We start from the raw sequence: 26,599 nt of genomic DNA on the forward strand, positions 1-26,599 counted from the left end.
TGCGCCGGTGTTTGTCTGCTCACTCACCCGTTCCTTTCCACCCAACTTGGCATCGGTTTTATTTTCAGACGTGCAGATGCTGCACGGTACAGAGAGAGAGAAATAAAGAAAGGAGACTCAGTTTTTCAGTTTAAACTGACTTAAAATCCTCTTTTTAATGTAAAATTCATGTTTTTAACCCCTTGTGTGGTCTTAATATTCTGTTTACTCCCTTTGTCCTACCAAAGCCCCAAAATAAAGTAACTTAATTGAATTTTTAATCCAAAATCTATTTTGCATGATGAAACCACCTGTTATTTATCTATTCAACTCAATTCAATACATTTTTAATCATGTATTTTTTGTTACACAATACAAAAAGACAATCACCATTTTTCAGAATTACACTTTTTGATTTTTTTTTTGTCAGTTGGACCAACAGTTTTCTTGTTTTCTCAGTTTTCTTTTACATAATAAAGGTTTATTATTGCTATTATATAAATGTGAAGTAATTACTTCTGAATTAATTATATTGAAAGGGAAAAAAACAGTGAACTTTTTTCTGGTGTTTAAATGTTTTTATAATTCACGGGTCAAAAATGACCCATAAGACAATCTTTGTACCCTAGTGGTGTACAGCCCACATGGAAACATGAACAAAAATAAAGTGTGACTTTTTCTAATGATGGTCATACAATTTCAAGTTGGAAAAAGATAGTTTAAGGTATTTTTTCTACAGCTAAACATGGTAGTGGCTCACTTTTGAGACAACAGAAGGGTTAAATGTGATAATATAAGTGCAATATTAATAAATGGTGTGTTTGTTCTAGGGATTTAGAAAGATAAGTGACTTTGCTGCCTGTTTATAGGCCGGTTTCATTCGGCCCAAACGAGCTGTAAGTGCCCGTCGCTGCTGGTTCTGGTTCTGTTTGGGTTCCCGAGTGTCTCCACGGTGGTCTGAGGTTCCTCTCGGGTTCCTCTCGGCCCTGAGGGGGCGCAGTCCGTTCCCTGCATGGCCTTTTAATGACGCCGCCTCTGCATGACCAAATAATTAAGAACACAGCTCGGTCTGAGTGGAAACAAAGATATAACTGAGCTGTAAACACAGCGAAAAGGAGGAGATCAGAGCTCCGGAGAACAGAGGGAGAGACGGGGAGGGAGACTCTCTGGATCTCATTTAGAGGATAGTAATGCGATTAGCTTTGTTTAGCTTTCACAGCTCCAGCCAGTCCTCATGAAAAAACCCGAGTGTGTGGCTCCGTGTTCTGCTGCTCTGTAAAGGTGAAATGAAAAAATATTCATCCTGTATTTCTGTTCTCCATCTGTGTCTTTGGAGGATTTCTGACACCAGATTATCACAACACACCAGCTCAACTTGTTGCAGAGGGATTTGTAGTTTTGTGGCCAAAACAACGTGCACACTTTGAGTCTTAGGCTGTGTTCAAAACCGCCCACTACATACTACATACTACATACTACACACTTCATACTACATACCGCATACTACATACTACATACTGCATACTGCATACTACACACTTCATACTACATACCGCATACTACATACTACATACTACATACTACACACTTCATACTACATACCGCATACTACATACTACATACCGCATACTGCATACTACACACTTCATACTACATACCGCATACTACATACTACATACCGCATACTGCATACTACACACTTCATACTACATACCGCATACTACATACTACATACTACATACCGCATACTGCATACTACACACTTCATACTACATACCGCATACTACATACTACATACCGCATACTGCATACTACACACTTCATACTACATACCGCATACTACATACTACATACCGCATACTGCATACTACACACTTCATACTACATACTGCATACTGCATACTGCATACTACATACTGCATACTGCATACTCATCGATCAGACAGTATGCAGAGCGTTTACCCACAATGCATTTCGCTCCTGCCCGAGCCGAAATCAGCCGGCCTGAAGCTGATTTCCCTTAAGCTCTAAACTCTGTAAACTTTAGCAACATTTGAAACATTTTCAGGCGAGAAAGTAGTCGTTTAGATCCCCAACGTGTTGAAAACCTGACAAAATACCGGCTGTTTAGAATTTTGTTCCCACGAATTCGGCGCTACTAAAGCTAGCCGCAGTGAGCAACGCACTTCCGGTTATTTTCACAAAATAAAATACCCATTGCCTTTTATCATAGGGAAAGCCATTAGGATACAATTGGTGCTTTTGTTTTGAAAACAGGAAGTGAACCTACCCTCGTTGTAGCTAGCTTGAAACTGACGTTTTGACAGGAAATGACGATCGGCGACGTCACGTTACGTTGCATCTTGGGTAGTTTGAGTATGAGTAGTAACCTCATGATGCATACCCAACATTTCAGAGATCTAGTATGCATCCGGGAACTTCTCGCATACTCAAACTCTTGGGGGCCCCAAGCAAAAAAATCCTAGGGGGCCCTACCGACCAGTGTTCGTCACCAAAACATCTGACACCAACATCTGACTCAGATTCAACGTCACTAACTGTCATTTTCGAAACTTTGAAGTTATCCGGGCTGGATTTTGACTGGGCAAAGCCAATGTCAATCAGTCAACATCGAATCCAATCGGAATTTTGATATGCAGTCGCATAGCGCTCTATGATCCTTGATAGGTTGTCTACGTTGGCACTTGATATTCGCCTGTTGCTATTTATCTACCGGGTGTAGCTGGCCATTCAATAATAATTGTGTTCATTTAAAGATTCTTTGTGACAAGTAAAGCTGTTCATGATATCGATTTCATAAGTATGGTTTTTATTTTCCACTAGCCTTGAATTTCCGGCTAACGTTGCCAACAATCGCAAACACTCTGAGGGGCTAGTTCTCCGCGAACATAGCCTACAGTGGAACTCTACGTGAGTTTGACGAAGTCAACAATGCAATTATGGAATTATAGAATGGCATTTTAACTAGACAATCTTTGACTAAATCATTTAAATTTAACTGTTCAAAGAAAACATGTTGACCACGAACGTTCACCACTGTTTGAGACAGTTTATAAAGTAACTAGACAATCTTTGATTGAATGCACCTCAGCTCTCGGGGGCCCCCTACTGGCTCGGGGCTCCAAGCAGTTGCCTGTCTTGCCTGTTGACAGTTGACAAGGTGCGCCTCTGCATCCGGGAACTTAAAAAAAGTTAAAGTTAGTAGGAGTAGTAGTAGGTTTCGAACACAGCCTAAGTCAGGTGTCGACGGGTATGGAAAAGAATATGGAAATCTTTCTCATCACGGGTGCGTTTGATTTAGTCGGATGTTTACATACCGCAGTGTTCTTGTTTCTAAAGGAGTGCCTCAGGAAGCAGATCCAGATAAGACCTGATCCAGAGTCAAATCTGTGCATGTGCAGCACACGTTAAAAAGCCTCCACATCTGTTGTGTTTCAGGGCTCTGAGCCGCTCATACGAGGGTTTATTGGGTGGGATGTTGCAGAAGTAGATCCATGTGCACGGATAGCTCCTACTACCGCTTAGTGATAACTGAGCCTTCAGGTCGGGCTCAGCTGGCGTCGGTTCATGTAAAAACAGGCGGGGCTGACATCAGCTCACCGATCACATCATGTATTTACAGCAGGCTGAGAAGCAACAGCTGCTGGAGCCAAAAAAGGAAAATAATGCATCTGTTAATGTTACTGCCGTGTCATTAAAGCGCGGGGAGATCTGCCAGTGAAAGAATGTGCTGCAGGTGTATTTCTGGTTTCAAATCTTTTTTTATTATTATTTCCACAATGAATATACAAGTAACAATGATACATGGAAGATGAGTATCACAACAATAACAAAAATAACCTCCACAAAACAACCCCAAGGTTGGGCTCGCATTCACATAGTAGCTTATAACAATATGGTAACAATAATAATAATTTTTTTCAAATAACATACAGCGAATACTGCACAGTATTAGGTATTTTTGATTAATTTTACGTTTTTATAGTATTAAGTATTTTTATTAAGTATTAATGAAGGCTTAATGGTGTTTCCTAAAGGGGGAACTGTTAAACCTGGCAACGCAGCCCGCTTAAACCACCTCACACTTGACCGCAGAGCACGCTAGCTCCTTTAGCCAGCGCAAGATGCAGGCACAATGGACCGGTTTTTAATTAAAAAAGGGACAAAAACCAGCACAAAAACCATGCTCATCCTGAATGTCTCACTATGATTACAACAACAAACTACAAATACAACATGAAGAAAGTCGAGGACATGCAGGCCAGCTTCCGCTCATCCCAGTATTAAAGGATAAGACCGGTTTTTTGACATTGGGCCCTTGATTTCACATTATAGCATGATGTTCTACTCACCCCTGCTTGTTGTTTGTCATTTGGAGCTGTTCCGAAGATATTCGCGAGGCTTCTGGCTGCTCTCTTGAGATATTCGGCCATGAAACGGTTTCCTATGGGCAAGCTCATACAGGCACAAACTATGCTGTTTATAATTTATTAATTACTCTACACTAGCACTGATAACGTGGAGGTGCGTCGCTTCCTTAAAAAAATCCGGGTTATTGTAATTTTGATTTTTTTGTCGTAAAGTGGGTGTTACTGACGTCCTCCTCGTGCTACTGCCACAGACAGCCCACAGACCTGCTGCCTATTTATTCATTCGGCTAAAATTCAAAATTAGTAACCCGGATTTTTTTAAGTAAGCGACGCACCTCCACGTTATCAGTGCTAGTGTAGAGTAATTAATAAATTATAAACAGCATAGTTTGTGCCTGTATAAGCTTGCCCATAGGAAACCGTTTCATGGCCGAATATCTCAAGCGAGCAGCCAGACGCCTCGCGAATATCTTCGGAACAGCTCCAAATGTTCAACAACAAGCAGGGGTGAGTAGAACATCATGTTATAATGTGAAATCAAGGGCCCAATGTCAAAAAACCGGTCTTATCCTTTAAGCAGAGATGGGCACTCAAGTCACTGTGACTTGGACTCAAGTCGACTCGAGTTGCTGTTTTGACGACTTGTGACTTGACTTGACAAAAAACAAAAGACTTGAGACTCGACTCGGACTTGGAAGTTAAAGACTCGGCACTTGACTTGACTTGAGACACGATGACTTGAATGACTTGAGTGTTAAGCATCTAGCATAACTTCGAACTTTGTTGGTCATTTAAAGATCCATTCTGACCAGTAAGTGCTCAAATTAGCTAACATTATCCTGTTAGCCTAGTCGGTAGTTAGCTAATGTTAGCGTGATATGATACGGGGTGGACAGGTTGGACACGTAGGCCAATGATGTTTACTGACAGTTACTTATATCTTTGTGTTTTCACTTTATTAAGATCAGATTCTGCAGGTAAAATTGCAATAATAAGGTGACTTTAACTTTGACTTTGACTTGACCAAGAAAAAATTACTTTGGACATGAAAGCTAAGACTTGGGACTTACTTGAGACTTGAAAGCTAAAACTTGAGACTTACTTGAGACTTGAAAGCTAAGACTTGGGACTTACTTGACACTTGAAAGCTAAGACTTGTGACTTACTTGACACTTGAAAGCTAAAACTTGTGACTTACTTGACACTTGAAAGCTAAGACTTGGGACTTACTTGAGACTTGAAAGCTAAGACTTGGGACTTACTTGAGACTTGAAAGCTAAAACTTGAGACTTACTTGAGACTTGAAAGCTAAAACTTGTGACTTACTTGACACTTGAAAGCTAAGACTTGGGACTTACTTGACACTTGAAAGCTAAAACTTGTGACTTACTTGACACTTGAAAGCTAAAACTTGTGACTTACTTGACACTTGAAAGCTAAAACTTGTGACTTACTTGACACTTGAAAGCTAAGACTTGGGACTTACTTGACACTTGAAAGCTAAGACTTGAGACTTACTTGAGACTTGAAAGCTAAAACTTGAGACTTACTTGAGACTTGAAAGGTAAGACTTGGGACTTACTTGAGACTTGAAAGCTAAAACTTGAGACTTACTTGACACTTGAAAGCTAAAACTTGTGACTTACTTGACACTTGAAAGCTAAGACTTGGGACTTACTTGAGACTTGAAAGCTAAAACTTGAGACTTACTTGAGACTTGAAAGCTAAGACTTGGGACTTACTTGACACTTGAAAGCTAAGACTTGTGACTTACTTGACACTTGAAAGCTAAGACTTGTGACTTACTTGACACTTGAAAGCTAAAACTTGTGACTTACTTGACACTTGAAAGCTAAGACTTGGGACTTACTTGAGACTTGAAAGCTAAGACTTGGGACTTACTTGAGACTTGAAAGCTAAAACTTGAGACTTACTTGAGACTTGAAAGCTAAAACTTGAGACTTACTTGAGACTTGAAAGCTAAGACTTGGGACTTGACACTTGAAAGCTAAAACTTGAGACTTACTTGACACTTGAAAGCTAAAACTTGTGACTTACTTGACACTTGAAAGCTAAGACTTGGGACTTACTTGAGACTTGAAAGCTAAAACTTGAGACTTACTTGAGACTTGAAAGCTAAGACTTGGGACTTACTTGACACTTGAAAGCTAAGACTTGAGACTTACTTGACACTTGAAAGCTAAGACTTGTGACTTACTTGACACTTGAAAGCTAAAACTTGTGACTTACTTGACACTTGAAAGCTAAAACTTGAGACTTACTTGACACTTGAAAGCTAAGACTTGTGACTTACTTGACACTTGAAAGCTAAGACTTGAGACTTACTTGAGACTTGAAAGCTAAGACTTGTGACTTACTTGACACTTGAAAGCTAAGACTTGTGACTTACTTGAGACTTGAAAGCTAAAACTTGAGACTTACTTGACACTTGAAAGCTAAGACTTGAGACTTACTTGACACTTGAAAGCTAAGACTTGTGACTTACTTGACACTTGAAAGCTAAGACTTGAGACTTACTTGACACTTGAAAGCTAAGACTTGAGACTTACTTGAGACTTGAAAGCTAAGACTTGTGACTTACTTGACACTTGAAAGCTAAGACTTGAGACTTACTTGACACTTGAAAGCTAAGACTTGAGACTTACTTGAGACTTGAAAGCTAAGACTTGTGACTTACTTGACACTTGAAAGCTAAAACTTGTGACTTACTTGACACTTGAAAGCTAAGACTTGGGACTTACTTGACACTTGAAAGCTAAAACTTGTGACTTACTTGACACTTGAAAGCTAAGACTTGGGACTTACTTGAGACTTGAAAGCTAAGACTTGGGACTTACTTGACACTTGAAAGCTAAGACTTGAGACTTACTTGAGACTTGAAAGCTAAGACTTGAGACTTACTTGAGACTTGAAAGCTAAGACTTGAGACTTACTTGAGACTTGAAAGCTAAGACTTGGGACTTACTTGAGACTTGCACATGTGTGACTTGGTTCCATCTCTGGGACTTTAGTATGTTGTCATAAAAGTGGCTCTTCCCTTGATTTTGCTCTGCCAATGTGGCTCTTGTGAAAAAAATAGTGAGTATCACTGATCTAAATGGTATCAAAGTTTTGTAAAAGTACAACATTTACATATAAGAAGAAAAAAGATTTACAGAAACCTTGAGGTAGAACATTGACCCTATCACCCCCAGTCTTTAAAGAGGTTAGTAAAGGGCACACAAAAAGAATAAAACAAGATAGTGAACTTTTCTTTAATTAAAAGTAGTTGGCGGGCTTATTAAAATCAAAACCGTGAGCTACTCGAATGTCGCAATATTCACAATATTCGCTCTCTAGTGTTGTCATCTATGCCGTGTAAGAATCATGGAAATAGGTCAGAAAGGATTGCCAGGTCTTATAAAATGTAGAGTATTAAAGTATGAAAAACTTAATTCCAAACATGTTGTAATGGAGGGCACAGCCAGGACATGTGGAACAGAGTGGCGTCCCCCTGCAGGTGTATTTCTGAGGCGTGTGAGGATGTCTCAGTTCAGGTGTCCAGCTGTTTTTCTCACATGGATTTGGACATTAACGCACAGGCTTGATTTGATCTAATTGGCGTCACACAGAGAACACAGAGAGGAAGGAAAAGTTTCATAAGTAAAAAAGAAAAAAACTAGCATTAGTTTCACATCTCCAAGCCTTTGAATAATCAGTCTCTGTTTTAAGATAAATAAATATTTCCTTCCGCTGACGTCTCGGTCTTTGAATCACACGCGACCCGCTTTTATTTTATTTTCTTTACAGTTGATTGATTTCACGGCCAATTCGGAAGGATAACTGCTGGTGATTTAGGGTCTTTGTGTCGCAGCATGAGAACAATGGGGCGCAGCGTGTTCGTCTGCTTCATCCGGAGTAATGAAATCCATTTGGTGACGTTTGCAGCACAGCAGCAGATGATAATGCTTCACATGTAGCATCATTGTGAAAAATCTGAGCAAATAGTCTGTGTTGCAACTCCATCAGAACAGCAACTTTATAAATAATGTTGTTTTTATTTATTTCACTCGGCTGTTGCTTCATGTTGAAAATGTCAGGGGATGTTATATTTAACAAATATTTAAACAATTACAAAGTGAATTGAGCCAAGATCACCTTGTACTAACCCTCCTCAGGCTTTCATATATTCTGCATTAAATAATGATGAAGAATGCAACCTTCCTCTCTTTCTTCAGCATAAAAGATATCTGAAAACCCTCTTTAAAGGGACAGTTCGCCTCTTTTGACATGAAGCTGTACGACATCCCATACTAGCAATATTGTTTATGAACATTTTCATACGTGGGGTTTAAAAAATAAAGCGTTTTGCCAAAAATTGCCAAATGACATCCACTACATTCTGTGCAAAGATAATTAAATGTTTCCCAAACACATGAGCACCAACTTCATGCCTTATGGTGCCGACTTTACATTTCTTTTTGTCCTTTTGGAGAACAGTCGACTTTCGGGTCACCGGTGACGGATGGCTCCAACACCCAGCTGATAAATGTGTGTTTGACTTCTGAAACCTGAGGAGAACTTTGAATTATCCACGAAAACTTTTGATTTCTCAGCCTAGAAAACATCTGAGAGATTAGACTTTCAGCTCTTATTGTAAATTGCAGATTTTGCCCTCATGTTTATCGATATTTTTAAAAACTTGTTGAAAATGTTGATGCAACTTGGGGATAGATACAGACATAAAATGCTTGGTTCATCTTTCAGTGATGAGTGCCAGCTTCTTAAAGGGATAGTTCGCCTCTTTTGACATGAAGCTGTATGACATCCCATATCAGCAACATCATTTCTGAACATCTTCTTACCCCCTGCTGCGTCCTGTGAGCAGAGTTCCAGCCTCGTTTTGGTGTTGATGAAGGTAGTCCGGCTAGTTGGCTGGGGTTTAAAAAATAAAGCGTTTTGCTTCTCAAAACAATATGCGTTCAGCAGAGTAATACATTTGCATCACAAAATGGTTCTCCAGGAAAAAGTCAGACCTCACAATCTCTTGGCCCTATTTTCTCTCCCTTCGTATCACTGCCTGCTGCCGACAGCCGCGCCTGTTACGGTGTTTGCTGCTCGGTCTGCACAGCAGGCAGTGATACGAAGGGAGAGAAAATAGGGCCAAGAGATTGTGAGGTCTGAATTTTTCCTGGAGAACGATTTTGTGATGCAAATGTATTACTCTGTAATTTTTGAGAAGCAAAACGCTTTATTTTTTAAACCCCAGCCAACTAGCCGGACTACCTTCGTCAACACCAAAACGAGGCTGGAACTCTGCTCACAGGACGCAGCAGGGGGTAAGAAGATGTTCAGAAATGATGTTGCTGATATGGGATGTCATACAGCTTCATGTCAAAAGAGGTGAACTGTCCCTTTAATGATATATTTTAAAGGACTCAAATCATGCTTGTTGTTAAAGGGCCACACTGATGGATGTTCCTCCAACGAGTTTACCAAAAGGTTTCAGCTTTAAACCACATATACTGTAACCATTCATTCATATATGCATTCAGCCAGTCATTGAAATTAATCTGAAATTATGCACAAAAATCAGGAGATTTGCTTTTTTTTTCTCAGTGTGTATATTAAAGGGTTATTAACAGTTCACCTGTTTTGGTCAGAGCAGTTCCAATCTTTGAGAAATGACGGCAGTTTTCTGTGTCTGTGCAGGCATCATCAAGGTGGGAAGGTGGAACCCTCTGCCCATCCACTTCCTGACCGACGCCCCCGAGGCCACCGTCGCCGACATGTTGCTGGAGGTCTACCACATGGTCACCCTACGCATCCAACTCCAAAGGTCAGCTTCATTTGTTTGTAATTCAACTTAAAAAAGAAACTTTGGATTCCTGGTAATGTTGATCCCGAGGTAGACAAAGTACTCTGTGGAGACTTTAAATGGTAAGTTGGGTTGGGCCCGTCAGACAAGAGGCATAAACAGACTCTTCTCCCAATTGATGGTAAAGCCAGAGAGCCGTCCGAAATTCTTTATAAGATTTTTAAAGTGGAGTGAGGGACACCCTAACATCATCTGCGTACAGATCAATGGGACTACTGTCCCGATGCCAGTAATCTGAGGACAAGATCTGAGGGAGACAGCCAGAGGCTCTAGAGCAAAGGGGAGAGGCTGTCCAGCTCCGCGATGCAATAAGAAAGAAATCTTTAAAAGAGTCATGATGAATTTATCACCAAAACCAAACTTTTTGAGTGTCGTTAACATGTATCTCCATTCAATTTGGTCAAACGCTTGTTTAGCATCTCATGAAATAGCAGCAGAGTGCGATAGATTGGTGGAATACATAACCAGAGGTGGGTAGAGCAGCCAAAAACTGTACTCAAGGAAAAGTACTGTTACTTCAGAATAATATGACTGAAGTAAAAGTAAAAAGTAGTCATCCAAATAATAACTTGAGTAAGAGTAAAAAAGTGCTCGGTGAAAAAACTACTCAAGTACTGAGTAACTGTTGAGTAATGTCTGATTTATTTGTTAACACAAGCATTCAATCAGACAGACAGAAATACTAAATAATCATCTTTAGGCAAATTAGAGTTCATCCAGTTGATAAAATAAGTTAAAATGAATTAATTAATTACAAAACAGCTTAAATTAAAATAATCCAGGTAAATTCAAGAACTTCAATAAAAAATAAAAGAGACTTAGGAAATGTTTAAAACATATGTAACCCATATGTAACCTAAAAAACAAACATTCACCTATCCATGGGGGGAAAAACGAGTTTAGGAAACTTAGCGCTTCATGCATCCTCAAGTTAGATGTTGAGTTTCTGCTGAAATGTGCGTTTGTTTTGGTTGACACAGAAGACACATAATGTAGCTGCTGTTTCTCACTCTTTGTAAGGTAAACATGCTTTCAGTATGAGGCCTCGTCTGCGTCTTCATTTCCCACCGTTGGTTCTGACATTTTTCATCTGTTTCTTTGTTTGTTTGCTACGACTGCTAATGCTAAAGCTAACCCGTCCCGCCGCTGAGATTGAGTACGATCACGTGACCAGACTGCACGGCTGCGTCTGATTGGTGGAACACAGTCAGGTGGTAGAGCCTTTGGCGGAAGTCTCTCTCTCTGTCAGAATAAAACATTAAAATGAGGCGTACGCGGGGGGATAAAAATAATGAGGCGTAGAATACCAAAGAGGTAAGAAGAAAAGTAACCAGCTCATTGTAGCCTAATGTAGCGGAGTAAGAGGACAGTTTCTGCTGCACACATCTACTCAAGGAAAAGTAAAAAGTATAGGGATTTAAAACTACTCCTAGAAGTATAATGTTTTCAAAAACTTACTCAAGTAAATGTAACTCGTTACTGCCCACCTCTGTACATAACATTTAGCAGACGACGGGTCTTGGAGAAGGCGAACCTATCATGTGCTAACATGTTCATTTAATCGGTTAGTCAAAACTTTTGCAACAATCTTTTGGTCGCTGTTTAGGAGGCTTAAAGGGCATATTCGTGCCGTCCCTGTCTTTTTTTAAGGGGTTCATTTGTTTGTTAAGTGAGACGTGACGAGTTAAAGCTTTCAAACGTGTCGGTGCCGGCCGTGCGTTGGTGTTTTAAAGATACAGAGAGACGCTGGCAGCTGATGTCACTGAAACACCTTAAACCTGGAGGAGGTTTATCTTTGAACCATCTCTGTCAGGGTGTGTTTGGAGCTCCTGACTCCAGAGAAAGAGTGAAGTGATCCCGATGCACAGATAAACTCCGCACGAGGGGGTTACTTTTGTCGTTGTTTTGGCACAGACCCGCCAGGTTTGTTTATGTTTTCCGTGAGCATCCATGGCGGCGGCAGAGCTTCGGTATGCTTTGTGCTCTGAGCTCAGGCGACTTACCTCAGGTTGGAAGTTTTTTTATGATCTGTGGGGAGTCTGGAGGTGTTCATTTAGGCTGAGACTCATTTTAAAGCTGAATATCAGGCGAGAAGATTGATACCAGTGCTGTATAAATGTATAAAAAATCTGATTTTACGGGGGGTGGAAGTCACAGTTCAAAAAGTTTATTGTGTTTAGATGGAGCCTGATAAAATTTAGGCTGTTAAGCACTCACCAGAGGCTATATAGTGTAGTTTGAAGGCTATATCCCTACTAAACCAGCTACTGATCTGGCCAGTGATGAGTGGGCGACTACTCATTCAACCTGGGTGGTAACTCACGGGATCAGCTGGATATTAGCATGCTGAGAATGTCAACATACTTTAACATCTACTGTTTTGGTTACTGAAGCTAGCCCGAATAGCTCATCATTTAGCTCATCTGCTGTTTGTCTGTTTAGCTTCAGATTGTGCTGTAAGCTAGCTCCACCTGCTTTGGTCTGGCTGCTACAAAGTCGTCATCATTCTTCTTCTTGCTTCCACATGCCAGTCCAGTTATCACCCAGCGTTGGTCAGTGTCATGAGTGAGCCAAACAGTCCACACTGTTGAGCATTTCCTGTTTTATATGCAACAAACCAAAGAAACTGGTTGTGCCAACTTGCTGAGTCTCTACTGTTGTTTTGCTCCTCACTTTTTTGGACTGTTTCTCATGTTTTTGTGTGTCTCTGTGATCATAAACTGGTGGTGGCTCCTTCTCCATGTTTGTTTTCTCATTTGGGACGTAAACAAAGCAGAGATTTCACGGGAAAGTTTTGTTTTTTTCCCGCTACACAGACGGGTAAACAAAGTCGTCACGTTATTGTAAAAGAAAACTTCCAAATCAGTAATGATCTGTTGAAACAGAACTCTCGGTGTGTTCTGAAATGTTCGTATTTAAAACTTAAGTTATTGCTTCGTCTCTATTGTTGTGATGGTTTCGAATAGTATTAAGGCTAAACTCCCCCTCAGGCTTGAGGTGGACAGATGAGTAGTGGCAACAATAGTTGAAATGATTGATCAAACGTGGATATAAACCAGAATCTGAGTCAGAAACAGAGTTAGTTCAGTTCTGAGCAGCTTTAAAGTGAATATCTGCTCTGAGCTGCTTTCTCCTCCAGCACAGCCTGAACCCTCTCAGACGAGCTTTCTGTCCTTTCTTTAAGGAGTCTTCAGGAATAGTTCTCCAGGCTTCTTGAAGGACATCCCAAAGCTCTTCTTTGGATGTGGGCTGCCTTTTGTTCCGTTCTCTGCCAACATGATCCCACACTGCTTCAGTAATGTTGAGCTCCGGGCTCTGGGGAGGATTCATCCCTCCATCAGACCTGCCGCCACTGATTTTCAGCCCACTTCTTGTGTCCTTTGGCACAGCTCAGCCTTTTCTCCCTGTTTCCCTTCCTTAAGAACGGCTTCCTGACAGCCACCCTTCCATGGAGCCCATTTCTGATGAGGCTTGGGCCAACAGCAGATGGATCAGCTGAAGGTCCAGATGCATCTCTCAGCTCCTGTGTCAGGTCTTTGCTGGATGTTTTCCTCTTTCTTAAGGACATCACTTTCAGATCCTGTTCATCTGCTGGAGATAGTTCTTTAGGCCTGACACTTCTTCTTCTGTCCTCCACTTGTCCAGTTTCCTCAAATGTTTTAAGGACACACTGCACACCATGCTGAGATATGCCAAGTTTTCAGCTCACAGCTCTTTGGGAATCACCTTGTTGCTGCAGAAATCCTGTTTTCTGTCTGTCACACTGTGTTATCTTTGCTGTTTTTCACACATGCAGCTAAAGAAATGGGAACAAATCTTAATTCCAGTCTAAAACCCACAAAGAGCTTCTAGATTATTCATTTCTGGTGGCATAAAACAGTTTAATCATTAAGTTTATATTAATTGTTCCATAATTAGTCATTAGATTATAGCTTATATTCCTTTTTTAAGCTTTAAATTGAATCTTATTTACTTTTTCTTGATGTTGAATAACATATAATTCTTATTATTGTCTGTTTTTTTCCTACTTTTCTACTTTTAGACGTGATAACGTTCTTTTTTTTTTATTAGGATTTTTTTTTAAACTGAATTTCTTATATTAATTTGACTCTTTTGGTAACTGAAAGCAGTTTTAAACGTAAATGTACAAAAAAGTTGAAACTATGAAGCTGTTTTTCACGGATGCAGCTAAAGAAATGGGAACAAATGATGTGTCTCTGTGACAGGCTGCTGGGAACAAAGTGCCTAAAGATCCAGTTTAAAACGGCTTCTTTGCTGAGTTGGACACAACACTGGTTCATCCCTTGAGTTAGGAGCCTTTTTCCTGCCTGAATGGTTCATAGGTTAGAGTTAAGTGGCTTAACAAAGAAAAAAAACTAGGGCTGGGCGAGTTAACTCGCTATTAACTCGCGTTAACTTGTTTATTATTTAACGCAGATCAATATTTTATCGCGCATTAACGCAGGTTTTATTATTGTAAAAGTCTGTTGAATGCATCACATTCACACAGTTACAGCAAACACCACGAAGCATGGAGTAATAAAATAAAGATAAACTAGCAGGTAACATCACCGCTACAGGTGTGAAGCTCACGGAGCTAACCGGCGCTACTTCCTGTTTTACTTGTTTCAACATAAAAGCACGTATTTCAAAATGAATTTTTTTTAAAACTCCTGCATTTACAGCCAAGTTGAATTGTCTTCTCAGCGTAGTAGTTCCAGTCTAAAATATCACTTAAAGGCAAAACACACAACTGATAGCAGCAAGTCATTCAAGGAAACAGACAGTGGAGCGAGGCTTCTACATAAAAACTACAGAAAGATGCTGATGTTAAAGGTGTGTTTGCACAACAAATGTTATGGCACTTTCATTCATATGGCAGCACATTTAAAATAAAGCTAAATGCTGAAAGCTATACGCTACTTTTGGATTCACTTTTGGATTCTGCGTACGAATGCGATTAATCGTGATTAATCAGGGAAATCATGTGATTAATCAGATTAAACATTTTAACCCTAAAAAAAAAAAAAACATTACTCTGAAAATGTTCGTGGTACAAGGACTGGACTGAAAATGAGGGAAAGAAAACTTTGAAAGACCTTCAGAAAGCCTGGAAAACTATTGCTCAAGACCACTTTAAAAGAATACAAGAAAGTCTGGCTGCTTGGAAGGAAACATAAAGAAATGAGGGCTGGATCGGGACTTTTTCACAGTGCCGAACATCTCAAACATTTTGAAGGCATGAAGGGACTGTGCTGATTAAAGAGCAGAGAGGTTTTATTTTTGGGTTTTAATCAATGCTCAGAGACAGACTGTCAGTCACAGTGGAGTTATTACACGAAAACATCCTCCTCTATGCTGCAAAAACAAATCTGAAATGTTTGTGTCTACATCCGTGTGTGTCTCAACTTATGGCGCAAAGCCGTGACTGATGCCTGTGTGTGGTTGTGACTCGCTGCAGCTTTGCGAAGCTGGAGGATCTGCCCTGCGAGCAGTGGAACCACGCGACCGTCAGGAACGCTCTGAAAGAGCTGCTGAAGGAGATGAACCAAAGCACGCTGGCCAAAGAGTGTCCGCTGTCGCAGGTGAGAGCTCCTCCCACGCCAGCTCACGGCAGGGCTTTTATTCTGAAACAAACTGTCTCCAACACGCCAGCTCACGGCAGGGCTTTTATTCTGAAACAAACTGTCTCACACCGATGCCTGAACACCAGAGATGGGACTGAAGTCACGGTCATTTGGACTCGAGTCAACTCGAGTCGCTGTGACTGACTTGATCTATTACAGGACTTGACTTGACTTGACTTGAATTGCCCAAGAAAAAATTACTTGGGACTTAATTGAGACTTGAAAGCTAAGACTTGGGACTTACTTGAGACTTGAAAGCTAAGACTTGGGACTTACTTGAGACCTGAAAGCTAAGACTTGAGACTTACTTGAGACCTGAAAGCTAAGACTTGGGACTTACTTGAGACCTGAAAGCTAAGACTTGAGACTTACTTGAGACCTGAAAGCTAAGACTTGGGACTTACTTGAGACTTGAAAGCTAAGACTTGGGACTTACTTGAGACTTGAAAGCTAAGACTTGGGACTTACTTGACACTTGAAAGCTAAGACTTGGGACTTACTTGAGACTTGAAAGCTAAGACTTGGGACTTACTTGACACTTGAAAGCTAAGACTTGGGACTTACTTGAGACCTGAAAGATAAGACTTGAGACTTACTTGAGACTTGAAAGCTAAGACTTGGGACTTACTTGAGACTTGAAAGCTAAGACTTGGGACTTACTTGAGACCTGAAAGCTAAGACTTGAGACTTACTTGAGACCTGAAAGCTAAGACTTGGGACTTACTTGAGACTTGAAAGCTAAGACTTGGGACTTACTTGAGACTTGAAAGCTAAGACTTGGGACTTACTTGAGACTTGAAAGCTAAGACTTGAGACTTACTTGAGACTTGAAAGCTAAGACTTGGGACTTGCACATGTGTGACTTGGTCCCATCTCAGAATGTGTGCGACGTGTTTGCATGTTGTATTGAAACACATCTCTGGCGGGGCTGTTGATCGCTAAATCAATTACAAGCATCTGTGTGAGGCTGGAGATTCCCTGTCTGCGCTGCGCTGGCTCCCAGTCATGATTAATGTTCGTCTGTTTCTATGTGTGTGAGTGTGTTTTTACGTGCCATGTGGTTGTTGCGTGAGTCCAAGCATTTCATATTGTGTGGGTTATTACTTATCTCTGTCCTCTCCTTCTCTCTCAGAGCATGATTTCCTCCATCGTGAATAGTTCCTACTACGCCAACGTCTCCACGGCCAAATGTCAAGAGTTTGGTCGTTGGTACAAGAAGTACAAGAAAATCAGAGGTGAGGCCGGCAGGTGGTGTTTTAAAATGTCGACACACTGAGATGCCGTAAATACTGCATAAACAACACATAAATATGGGTTATAGGCTCATGCCCACTGCAGGAACCTTCTGCAGTTCCTATAACCTTTTCAGGTGTCAGGACGTTTTGTTCCTCATTCGCACATACAGGAACTAGGGACCACGGGCCTTAGCGCCTGGAACCATTTTAGCTCCTTCTCCGAGGCTGGGTCTGTGTTCGAAACCGCATACATACTACATACTTCCATACTGCATACTACATACTACATACCACATACTTCCATACTGCATACTACATACTACATACTACATACTACATACCACATACTACATACTACATACTACATACCACATACTACATACTACATACTTCCATACTGCATACTACATACTACATACTACATACTTCCATACTGCATACTACATACTACATACTACATACTACATACCACATACCACATACTACATACTTCCATACTGCATACTACATACTACATACTACATACCACATACTACATACTACATACTTCCATACTGCATACTACATACTACATACTACATACTTCCATACTGCATACTACATACTACATACTACATACTACATACCACATACTACATACTACATACTTCCATACTGCATACCGCATACTACATACTACATACCACATACTACATACTACATACTTCCATACTGCATACTACATACTACATACTACATACTACACATACTTCCATACTGCATACTACATACTACATACCACATACTACATACTACATACTTCCATACTGCATACTACATACTACATACTACATACTACACATACTTCCATACTGCATACTACATACTACATACTTCCAAACTGCATACTACATACTACATACTACATACTACATACTTCCATACTGCATACTCATCGATCAGACAGTATGCAGGGTGTTTACCCACAATACATTTCGCTCCTGCCCGAGCCGAAATCAGCCGGCCTGAAGCTGATTTCTCTTAAGCTCTAAACTCTGTAAACTTTAGCAACATTTGAAACATTTTCAGGCGAGAAAGTAGTCGTTTAGATCCCCAACGTGTTGAAAACCTGACAAAATACCGGCTATTTACCATTTTGTTCCCACGAATTCGGCGCTACTAAAGCTAGCCGCAGTGAGCAACGCACTTCCGGTTATTTTCACAAAATAAAATACCCGTTGCCTTTTATCATAGGGAAAGCCGTTACGATACAACTGGTGCTTTTGTTTTGAAAACAGGAAGTGAAGCTACCCTCGTTGTAGCTAGCTTGAAACTGCCGTTTTGACAGGAAATGACGATTGGCGACGTCACGTTACGTTGCATCTTGGGTAGTTTGAGTATGAGTAGTAACCTCATGATGCATACCCAACATTTCAGAGAATCTAGTATGCATCCGGGAACTTAAAAAAAGTTAAAGTTAGTAGGAGTAGTGGGAGTAGTATGCGGTTTCGAACACAGCCTGGGTCTGTTCTGGTTTCCATAGCAACACATAGCAACACTTGGTGGTGTTTTTTTCTTCTCTCCTTACTTTTCGCCGGTTTTGTTTTGTTCTGTTTTGTTGTTGAATGTGGCGCTAAAGTAATACGTCGCTGTCGCAGACGGCTGCGTCGCATCAGTCCCGATCAAGGTCCCTACTCAAGGCCTCTGTATGCTTCTCCGTCAGCTCTCCGTCCTTTCGAAGTTCTCCGTTGGGCTGTCAGATACCCAAGGCAGTTCACCTCCCGATCAGTAGGCGGCGCTACGCTAAACGACCCAATCTCTTACGTCTATGGTGACAGTGGTTGATTGGTTGTTCACCTTCCGGCTCCGTTCCACTCCTCACAGTGAACGATGGCGACCGAGAGAGAAAGACTGTTGTTGGAGTTGGAGCTCGTTGATGTTGAAACGCAAATAATTTAGACCAAATGTTGACCGGCACACAGTAAACTCTTTTAGAAATGGCGGTTGTTGTTGTTCTGAGAGGAAGGAGCTAAACCGGAAAAGTGATTCCGGAAATGATGTTGTTAGCCGACCAATCACAACCCTTGCGATTGCGCTCTCCGTTGCCTCGACAGAAAGATAGATAGGAATGTTGGCCGACGCATGCAAGCTACGGAGAGCGTCTCCGTCGGCGACCATAAATCAGCCGTAACGTCCGTTTCTTGGCTGCTCTCGGCGTGCTTTCACTGACTCTGTTTGTGTTTTTTTGCTGATCAGGTGATTACCTGGAGAAGATGTGGTCGGGACGGGACACCGCTGACATTAAAAGTAAGCGCTGGGACGCACCACGCCGCCCCGTGTGTCAGTGACCGTTCGCTTGACCACTTTTCTCGTTTCTTTTTCAGTTGAGAGGGACAACATGGCCGACTTCTGCGTGCTGGGACAGAGGCCTCCGCCTCACCTGGCCGGTCTGGCTCAGCTCGGTCAGCTGAGCGCCGGCAGTCCGCTCCTCAAACCTGGATCTGGAGACCCGCAGCCGGCCTCTCAGCCTCCGCAGCAGCCGCCGCCGCCGCAGCAGCCTTCGCCTCACGGTCCTCTGCACCACAGCCCCCCCCTCCGCACGGGGCAGGTGCCTCCTCCTCCCCCGCCGCCGCCGCCGGGCGCCCTGCAGCCCCTGCTGGGGCCAGCTGGGCTGCTCTCCCCTCAGCTCTCCCCGCAGCTGGTTCGCCAGCAGCTCGCCATGGCCCACCTCATCAACCAGCAGCTGGCCGTGAGCCGCCTGCTGGCCCACCAGCACCCGCAAGCCCTCAACCAGCAGTTCCTGAACCACCCGCCCATCCCCCGGGTGTCATCCAAGGGAGGGGTCGACCATCCTGGGACCAACCCGTCGGCCGCTGAGGTCTCCGCCGAAATCTACCAGCAGGTCAGAGACGAGCTGAAGCGAGCCAGCGTGTCCCAGGCCGTGTTCGCCCGCGTCGCCTTCAACCGCACACAGGTGAGAAACCGTGGGGGTTAGAGGCTGGAAACACCTGAAAATGAGAAGTGATGGTTCGTTGGGTGGGAATCTGTTTGTGAACTTTTTAACTCAGGCTTAAAACCGATCGAACGTCCTCCTCTTGGTCCTGTTCCTCAGTTTTTGATACTTACAGGCAGAGATGGGACCAAGTCACACATGTGCAAGTCTCAAATAAGTCCCAAGTCTTAGCTTTCAAGTCTCAAGTAAGTCCCAAGTCTTAGCTTTCAAGTCTCAAGTAAGTCCCAAGTCTTAGCTTTCAAGTCTCAAGTAAGTCCCAAGTCTCAGCTTTCAAGTCTCGAGTAAGTCCCAAGTCTTAGCTTTCAAGTCTCGAGTAAGTCCCAAGTCTTAGCTTTCAAGTCTCGAGTAAGTCCCAAGTCTTAGCTTTCAAGTCTCGAGTAAGTCCCAAGTCTTAGCTTTCAAGTCTCAAGTAAGTCCCAAGTCTTAGCTTTCAAGTCTCAAGTAAGTCCCAAGTCTTAGCTTTCAAGTCTCAAGTAAGTCCCAAGTCTTAGCTTTCAAGTCTCAAGTAAGTCCCAAGTCTTAGCTTTCAAGTCTCAAGTAAGTCCCAAGTCTTAGCTTTCAAGTCTCAAGTAAGTCTCTACTCAAATCTCTAGTGCAGTGATACTCACTATTTATTTCACAAGAGCCACATTGGCAGCAACATCGAGGGAAGAGCCACTTTTACGACAACATACTAAAGTCCCCTTTTGCAAATATGCATTTCTACATAGAAAACATCCCACAAAAAAAGAAACAACACAGCCAATACATTTTCAATTAAGACCACATTTGCCTTAATACTGGGATGAGCAGAAGCTGGCATGCATGTCCTCGACTTTCTTCATGTTGTATTTGTAGTTTGTTGTTGTAATCATAGTGAGACATTCAGGATGAGCATGGTTTTTGTGCTGGTTTTTGCCCTTTTTAAATTAAAAACAAATCCATTGTGCCTGCATCTCGCGCTGGCTAAAGGAGCTAGCGTGCTCTGCGGTTAGGTGTGAGGTGGTTTAAGCGGGCTGCTTTGCAAGGTTTAACAGTTCCCCCTTTAGGAAACACCATTAAGCCTTAAAGGGATATTTTGGCTCTTATGACATGAAGCTGTATGACATCCCATATCAGCAACATCATTTCTGAACATCTTCTTACCCCCTGCTGCGTCCTGTGAGCAGAGTTCCAGCCTCGTTTTGGTGTTGATGAAGGTAGTCCGGCTAGTTGGCTGGGGTTTAAAAAATAAAGCGTTTTGCTTCTCAAAACAATATGCGTTCAACAGAGTAATACATTTGCATCACAAAATCGTTCTCCAGGAAAAAGTCAGACCTCACAATCGCTTGGCCCTATTTTCTCTCCCTTCATATCACTGCCTGCTGTGCAGACCGAGCAGCAAACACCGTAACAGGCGCGGCTGTCGCTAGGTAGGTACGCATTGATATCAAGGGAGGCAAAAATAGCGGCAAGCGATTGTGAGGTCTGACTTTTTCCTGGAGAACGATTTTGTGATGCAAATGTATTACTCTTTTGAACGCATATTGTTTTGAGAAGCAAAACGCTTTATTTTTTAAACCCCAGCCAACTAGCCGGACTACCTTCAACAACACCAAAACGAGGCTGGAACTCTGCTCACAGGACGCAGCAGGGGGTAAGAAGATGTTCAGAAATGATGTTGCTGATATGGGATGTCATACAGCTTCATGTCAAAAGAGGCAAACTATCCCTTAAAATAATACTTAATAAAAATAATTAATACTACAAAAACGCAAACTTAATAAAAATACTTAATACTGTGCAGTATTCGCTGTATGTTATTTGAAAAAATGTATTGTTATTGTTACCATATTGTTATAAGCTACTATGCGAGGGTCCCTCCATGTTTCAGGTGGGAACAGATAGCTGCTGCTGCTGATACGACTCGTTTCACACGCCTCCCGAGCTTGTGCTCGCCCTCCTCGTGGTATTTTCAGTGGAATTACCATAAGCGTGGCGGGGTTGCTTGCTGGGTCATTGATTCTCCTCCCCCGCCCTCGCAGCAGCACAAACACCTGAAGCATTCAGGCTGTGCTAAGCTGGTAGCTGCACGCCCCATTAGATCGATGCAATGGGAGGAGGCTCGTAGCCCTACTGGTCCAGAGGCCAGGTGTGCTCCACTCAGTCCTGTTTTTCTCTCTCTGCAGAGCTATATATCTATATATATATGTATATATATATATATATATATATATAAACTGCTTAGGTGATGTCAGATATATATCTGACATCACCTAAGCAGTTTGTCTCCTTTTTCTTCTGTTGAAAAGCAGCCAGTCCACAGAAACTGATCCTGTTTGCTGTCACAGCTTCTTAAATATGAGGATTACCTACTTTCCCCCTTCATCCCTGCACAGAAAGCCAAAATGAACAGAGAGAAACATGTGCGAGAGCTCCGAAAAACAGAAAGTTGTGACTCGTAATCAGCAGAGATTTGAATATAAATGAGTGCAAACCAGAAGGAAACTGTCGGCGGCTTCAGGCTGCGATTGGACGGGGCTTTAAAGATGGAAACATGGACGGAAACCGACTGTGGAAGATGTGTGTTTGTGTTGCTCAGGGTTTGCTCTCGGAGATCCTGAGGAAGGAGGAGGACCCTCGCACCGCCTCACAGTCTCTGCTGGTGAATCTGAAGGCCATGCAGAACTTCCTCAACCTGCCCGAGACCGAGAGAGACCGCGTCTACCAGGAGGAGCGCGAGCGCACCATGAACCCAACGGTGGGGCTGCCCGCCTCCAACTCCTCCAACCCCGGCGCCGCTCGCCTCTCGCAGGTTAGCAGTCACACCCAACGGCTGTGTTCAAAACCGCATACTACTCCTACTACTCATTCTAACTTCTTGAGTTAGTATGCGAGTTTGAGTAAGTGAGAAGTTCCCGGATGCATACTAGATTCTCCAAAATGTTGGGTATGCATCATGAGGTTACTACTCATACTCAAACTACCCAAGATGCAATGTAACGTGACGTTTCCGATCGTCAGGCTGGCTGATTTCGGCTCGGGCAGGAGCGAAATGCATTGTGGGTAAACGCTCTGCATACTGTCTGATCAATGACTATGCAGTATGGAAGTATGTAAATGTATTTTATTTCTACAGCCCTTTACAGACAATCCTTACGGTGTACCAAAGTGCTTTACAGCAGGTAATAAATAAAGAGAAGAAGAAGTAAAAACAAATAAAAATAATAAAAGAACAGTGAAAGCAATAAAATACAACAAAATCGAATAAGATAAAATAAGATAAAAGTGTCATCATACTACTGGGTATTAAAAGAAATCCTAAATAAGTAGGTTTTTAGCCTAGATTTGAAGATGTATGAATAAGTATGCAGTATGCAGTATGTAGTATGCAGTTTCGAACACAGCCAACATTAAACCTTCCTGATGGGGTTCCACGGTGGAGTTTAGCTTGAAATCGCAGTGATGAACATGTTTGATTGTGTGTGCGCAGAAAGTGTGGGAGAGGAGCCTGGATGACCAGATAACCCCTGATACCTGGGCCTCCATCTGGAAGAACAAGACCAAGATCTCTAACTCTGTGAGTTAATCTGCAATCTTTCACCCTCCTTTGCAAAGTCGGCTCGTGAACGACGTCTTCCAGCTTCAAAGCCTTTATTCGAGCGCGCCGTAAACACTAAAACAGCATTTGGAGATCTCCTTCCATTCAGCCCGACGTCACTGATAACAAACCCCCTCTGATGTCAGGGCGAATGCCCATTCATGGCCGCGCTCCGCTCTTATTATGGCTGCGTAGAATTATCTGAGCATCGTTTACACTGAGGGGAACATGAGCGAGCCGGTCTCGGCATGTCTCGTGGATGACTTCAAACGTTGTGTACTCGAGCTTCTCTGAGAGCCAACGCGCGTTCGCTCAAACAGAAACAACAAAAAAAGACAAAGGAGGAGGACTTAATGACTTCGATCTGTAAACAAAAGTCCTGTGGAGACGTGCGGCGGCCGCAGATGTCTGTTCTCAGAGCGCCCGATAACCTCCCTCGCATGCGTTCACTTAGAGGCTTCATTATTCCTTCTTTTTAAGCTTATCTGATCATCCTTAAAATATTTAGACAGACATTAAGAGGTTTTAACTGACTGTGATTGTGTTGATCCTTTCGGTCCAGCCCAAGCCGCCCGGCCCGGCCCCGGACCTCCCCATGAAGCAGGAGTCGCTGCTGAACATCACCTCCGGCATCTACGACGAGATCCAGCAGGAGATGAAGAGGGCCAAGGTGTCCCAGGCGCTGTTCGCCAAGGTGGCCGCCAACAAGAGCCAGGTGAGCGGACCGCTGTGGGGAGAAAAGGGGGGAAAAAACTGGAACTGAGCTGGTTCCAAAACCAGAAAACCACAAGCTTTACTCTCTAAAAAGGCCCGAAAACTGGTCGGATAGTGATGAAACGATGCTTTATTTGAAGACATTGCTGTTCTTCCTCTGGCTTGTGAAGCTGTCCAGCGGCTCGGATTGTTTCGGAGTATCGGATGTAGAGATATCTGCCTCGTCTTGAGTGTAATTAAACTGCATGGAACATGGTTTGTGATGCTCAAAGTGCAACAAAACCTACATGAAAAACCCAACAGTTGCATTTCTGTGCAGAAATCACGACTGACTTATTCAAGAGAATCGATAATCTCTCAAAGTAAAACCACATTGCTGCTCTGAAGGAAGTCTGCAATATATATCTTATATATATGTATATATATATATATATATACATATATATATATATATGTATACATATATATAAAACAAAAACCTACATGAAAAACCCAACAGTTGCATTTCTTGACTTATATATATATATACATATATATATCAGATATATATATATATATATATATATATATATCTGATATATATATGTATATATATATCAGATATATATATATATATATATATCAGATATATATATATATATATATATATATATCTGATATATATATGTATATATGTATATATATATATATATATATATATATATATATATATATATATATATATATATATATCTGATATATATATGTATATATATATATATATATATGTATATATATATATATATATATATATATATATATATATATATATATATATATATATATATATATATATATATATACATATATATATATATCTTAGCTGCTTTGAGACCCAGGAGTGCCGTCCAGCTTCTTTAAACTCAAGGCCGACATCTCTGTGGTGGATATCTCCAAAAAGCTGTCAGTTTACTCCAAAACAATCAGAGGAAAAAGTGCAACGGCCGATTCCAAAAGAGTCGTGACAATGTCTGAAATGTAAATAAAAAAACGATAGCAATCATTTCTAAATCTCATAATCCAATATTTTATTTACAACACAGAAAAACAAAACATATCAAATGTTTCATGGAAAATATGAGCTCATCTGGAGTCTGACGGCAGCAACACGGGTCAGAAAAGCTGCAACAAAAGGCTGGAAAAGAAAGGCTGGAGGAACAAATAATAAGCAAATAATCAGGTTGATCAGCAACAAGTCAGTCACATGACAGGGTAAAGAAAGAGCACCTTAGAGAGGCAGAGTCTCTGCGGAGTAAAGATGGACAGAGGCTCAGAAATCTGCAAAAATCTCTGATTTCTGTGTTCTGTTGTGAATAAAATTTAGACTTTTAAGATTTCCTGTTTTTATATCAAGCGTCCCAACTTTATTGGAGTGAGGATTGTAGGTGGATTATGGGTGAAATTTCCCTTTAATCTACGCGTAATGTGAAACACTGGCTGAATCTGTTCATGTGCATCGCTGCAGATGTGCACTTACACAGTGAGGCGCGCCATTAAAACCTGTGGAAACTGCAACATTAACAGTAACTCTGCTCAGATATGTAAATAGATTAAATAAATAGAGGTTTTTTTCAAATATTCCTTTCGTATTCCTTCGTTTGCTCTCAAACATGCTGTCACTGAGATGATAAACTGATTAACTGAGACATCCTTTACATGTTAAAGCTTGAAAAGATATTTCCTCCGTGACCCACAGGTTTACGGAGGCGTTTCTGACCGTTTGATCAGCCGCTTATTGGAACAGGACGATTTTTTTTTTTGAGTTTGACTGCCTCCCTTCTGGCGTCCTTCTCCAGACGTGGAGCCTCTGAAACAAACGCCTCGGAGGAACAAAGGAAGGGATGGGAATCGAAAACCGGCTCTTGATGAGAACCAGTGTTTCAATTCCTTGGAATCGGCTTGGAACGATTCCCTTATCGATTCCAGTGGGCGAGAATGACGTCCTGTGCAACCAGCAGTCAACAGTAAAGATGGCGCCCAAGCGGTACAAACGCTCAAAAGTTTGGTTCCACTTCACTAAAAAAAGACGACAACAGGGCAACTCGCAATACTTTCAAAGTGGATATTTCATCAAAGGGAGGAAATACTACCAACATGCAATAACTATTAATGAATGTCGTGTTTTAGATTCGCTCCGGACTAACGTTGGTGAATCTGAACACAGCAGCAGCAGCAAAGTTAGCAA

The 26,599-nt window shown here is 41.8% G+C and overlaps 1 protein-coding gene across 2 annotated transcripts in view; it reads left to right on the forward strand.

Annotated features, from left to right (window-relative positions):
• The window catches only part of satb2 (SATB homeobox 2), a 93,471-nt gene that overhangs the window by 37,577 nt on the left and 29,295 nt on the right, over positions 1 to 26,599 (forward strand). For both annotated transcript variants that reach the window (XM_075480213.1, XM_075480211.1), the window contains exons 4-11: positions 10,083 to 10,209; positions 15,710 to 15,833; positions 17,008 to 17,110; positions 19,346 to 19,396; positions 19,474 to 20,063; positions 22,663 to 22,875; positions 23,554 to 23,640; positions 24,224 to 24,376. In XM_075480213.1, the coding sequence (XP_075336328.1) occupies positions 10,083 to 10,209; positions 15,710 to 15,833; positions 17,008 to 17,110; positions 19,346 to 19,396; positions 19,474 to 20,063; positions 22,663 to 22,875; positions 23,554 to 23,640; positions 24,224 to 24,376 (1,448 nt within the window). The remainder of the gene's footprint in view (positions 1 to 10,082; positions 10,210 to 15,709; positions 15,834 to 17,007; positions 17,111 to 19,345; positions 19,397 to 19,473; positions 20,064 to 22,662; positions 22,876 to 23,553; positions 23,641 to 24,223; positions 24,377 to 26,599) is intronic.

The sequence above is a fragment of the Odontesthes bonariensis genome, chromosome 12 (assembly GCF_027942865.1).
Source record: "Odontesthes bonariensis isolate fOdoBon6 chromosome 12, fOdoBon6.hap1, whole genome shotgun sequence".
Classification (NCBI taxonomy): Eukaryota; Metazoa; Chordata; class Actinopteri; order Atheriniformes; family Atherinopsidae; genus Odontesthes; species Odontesthes bonariensis.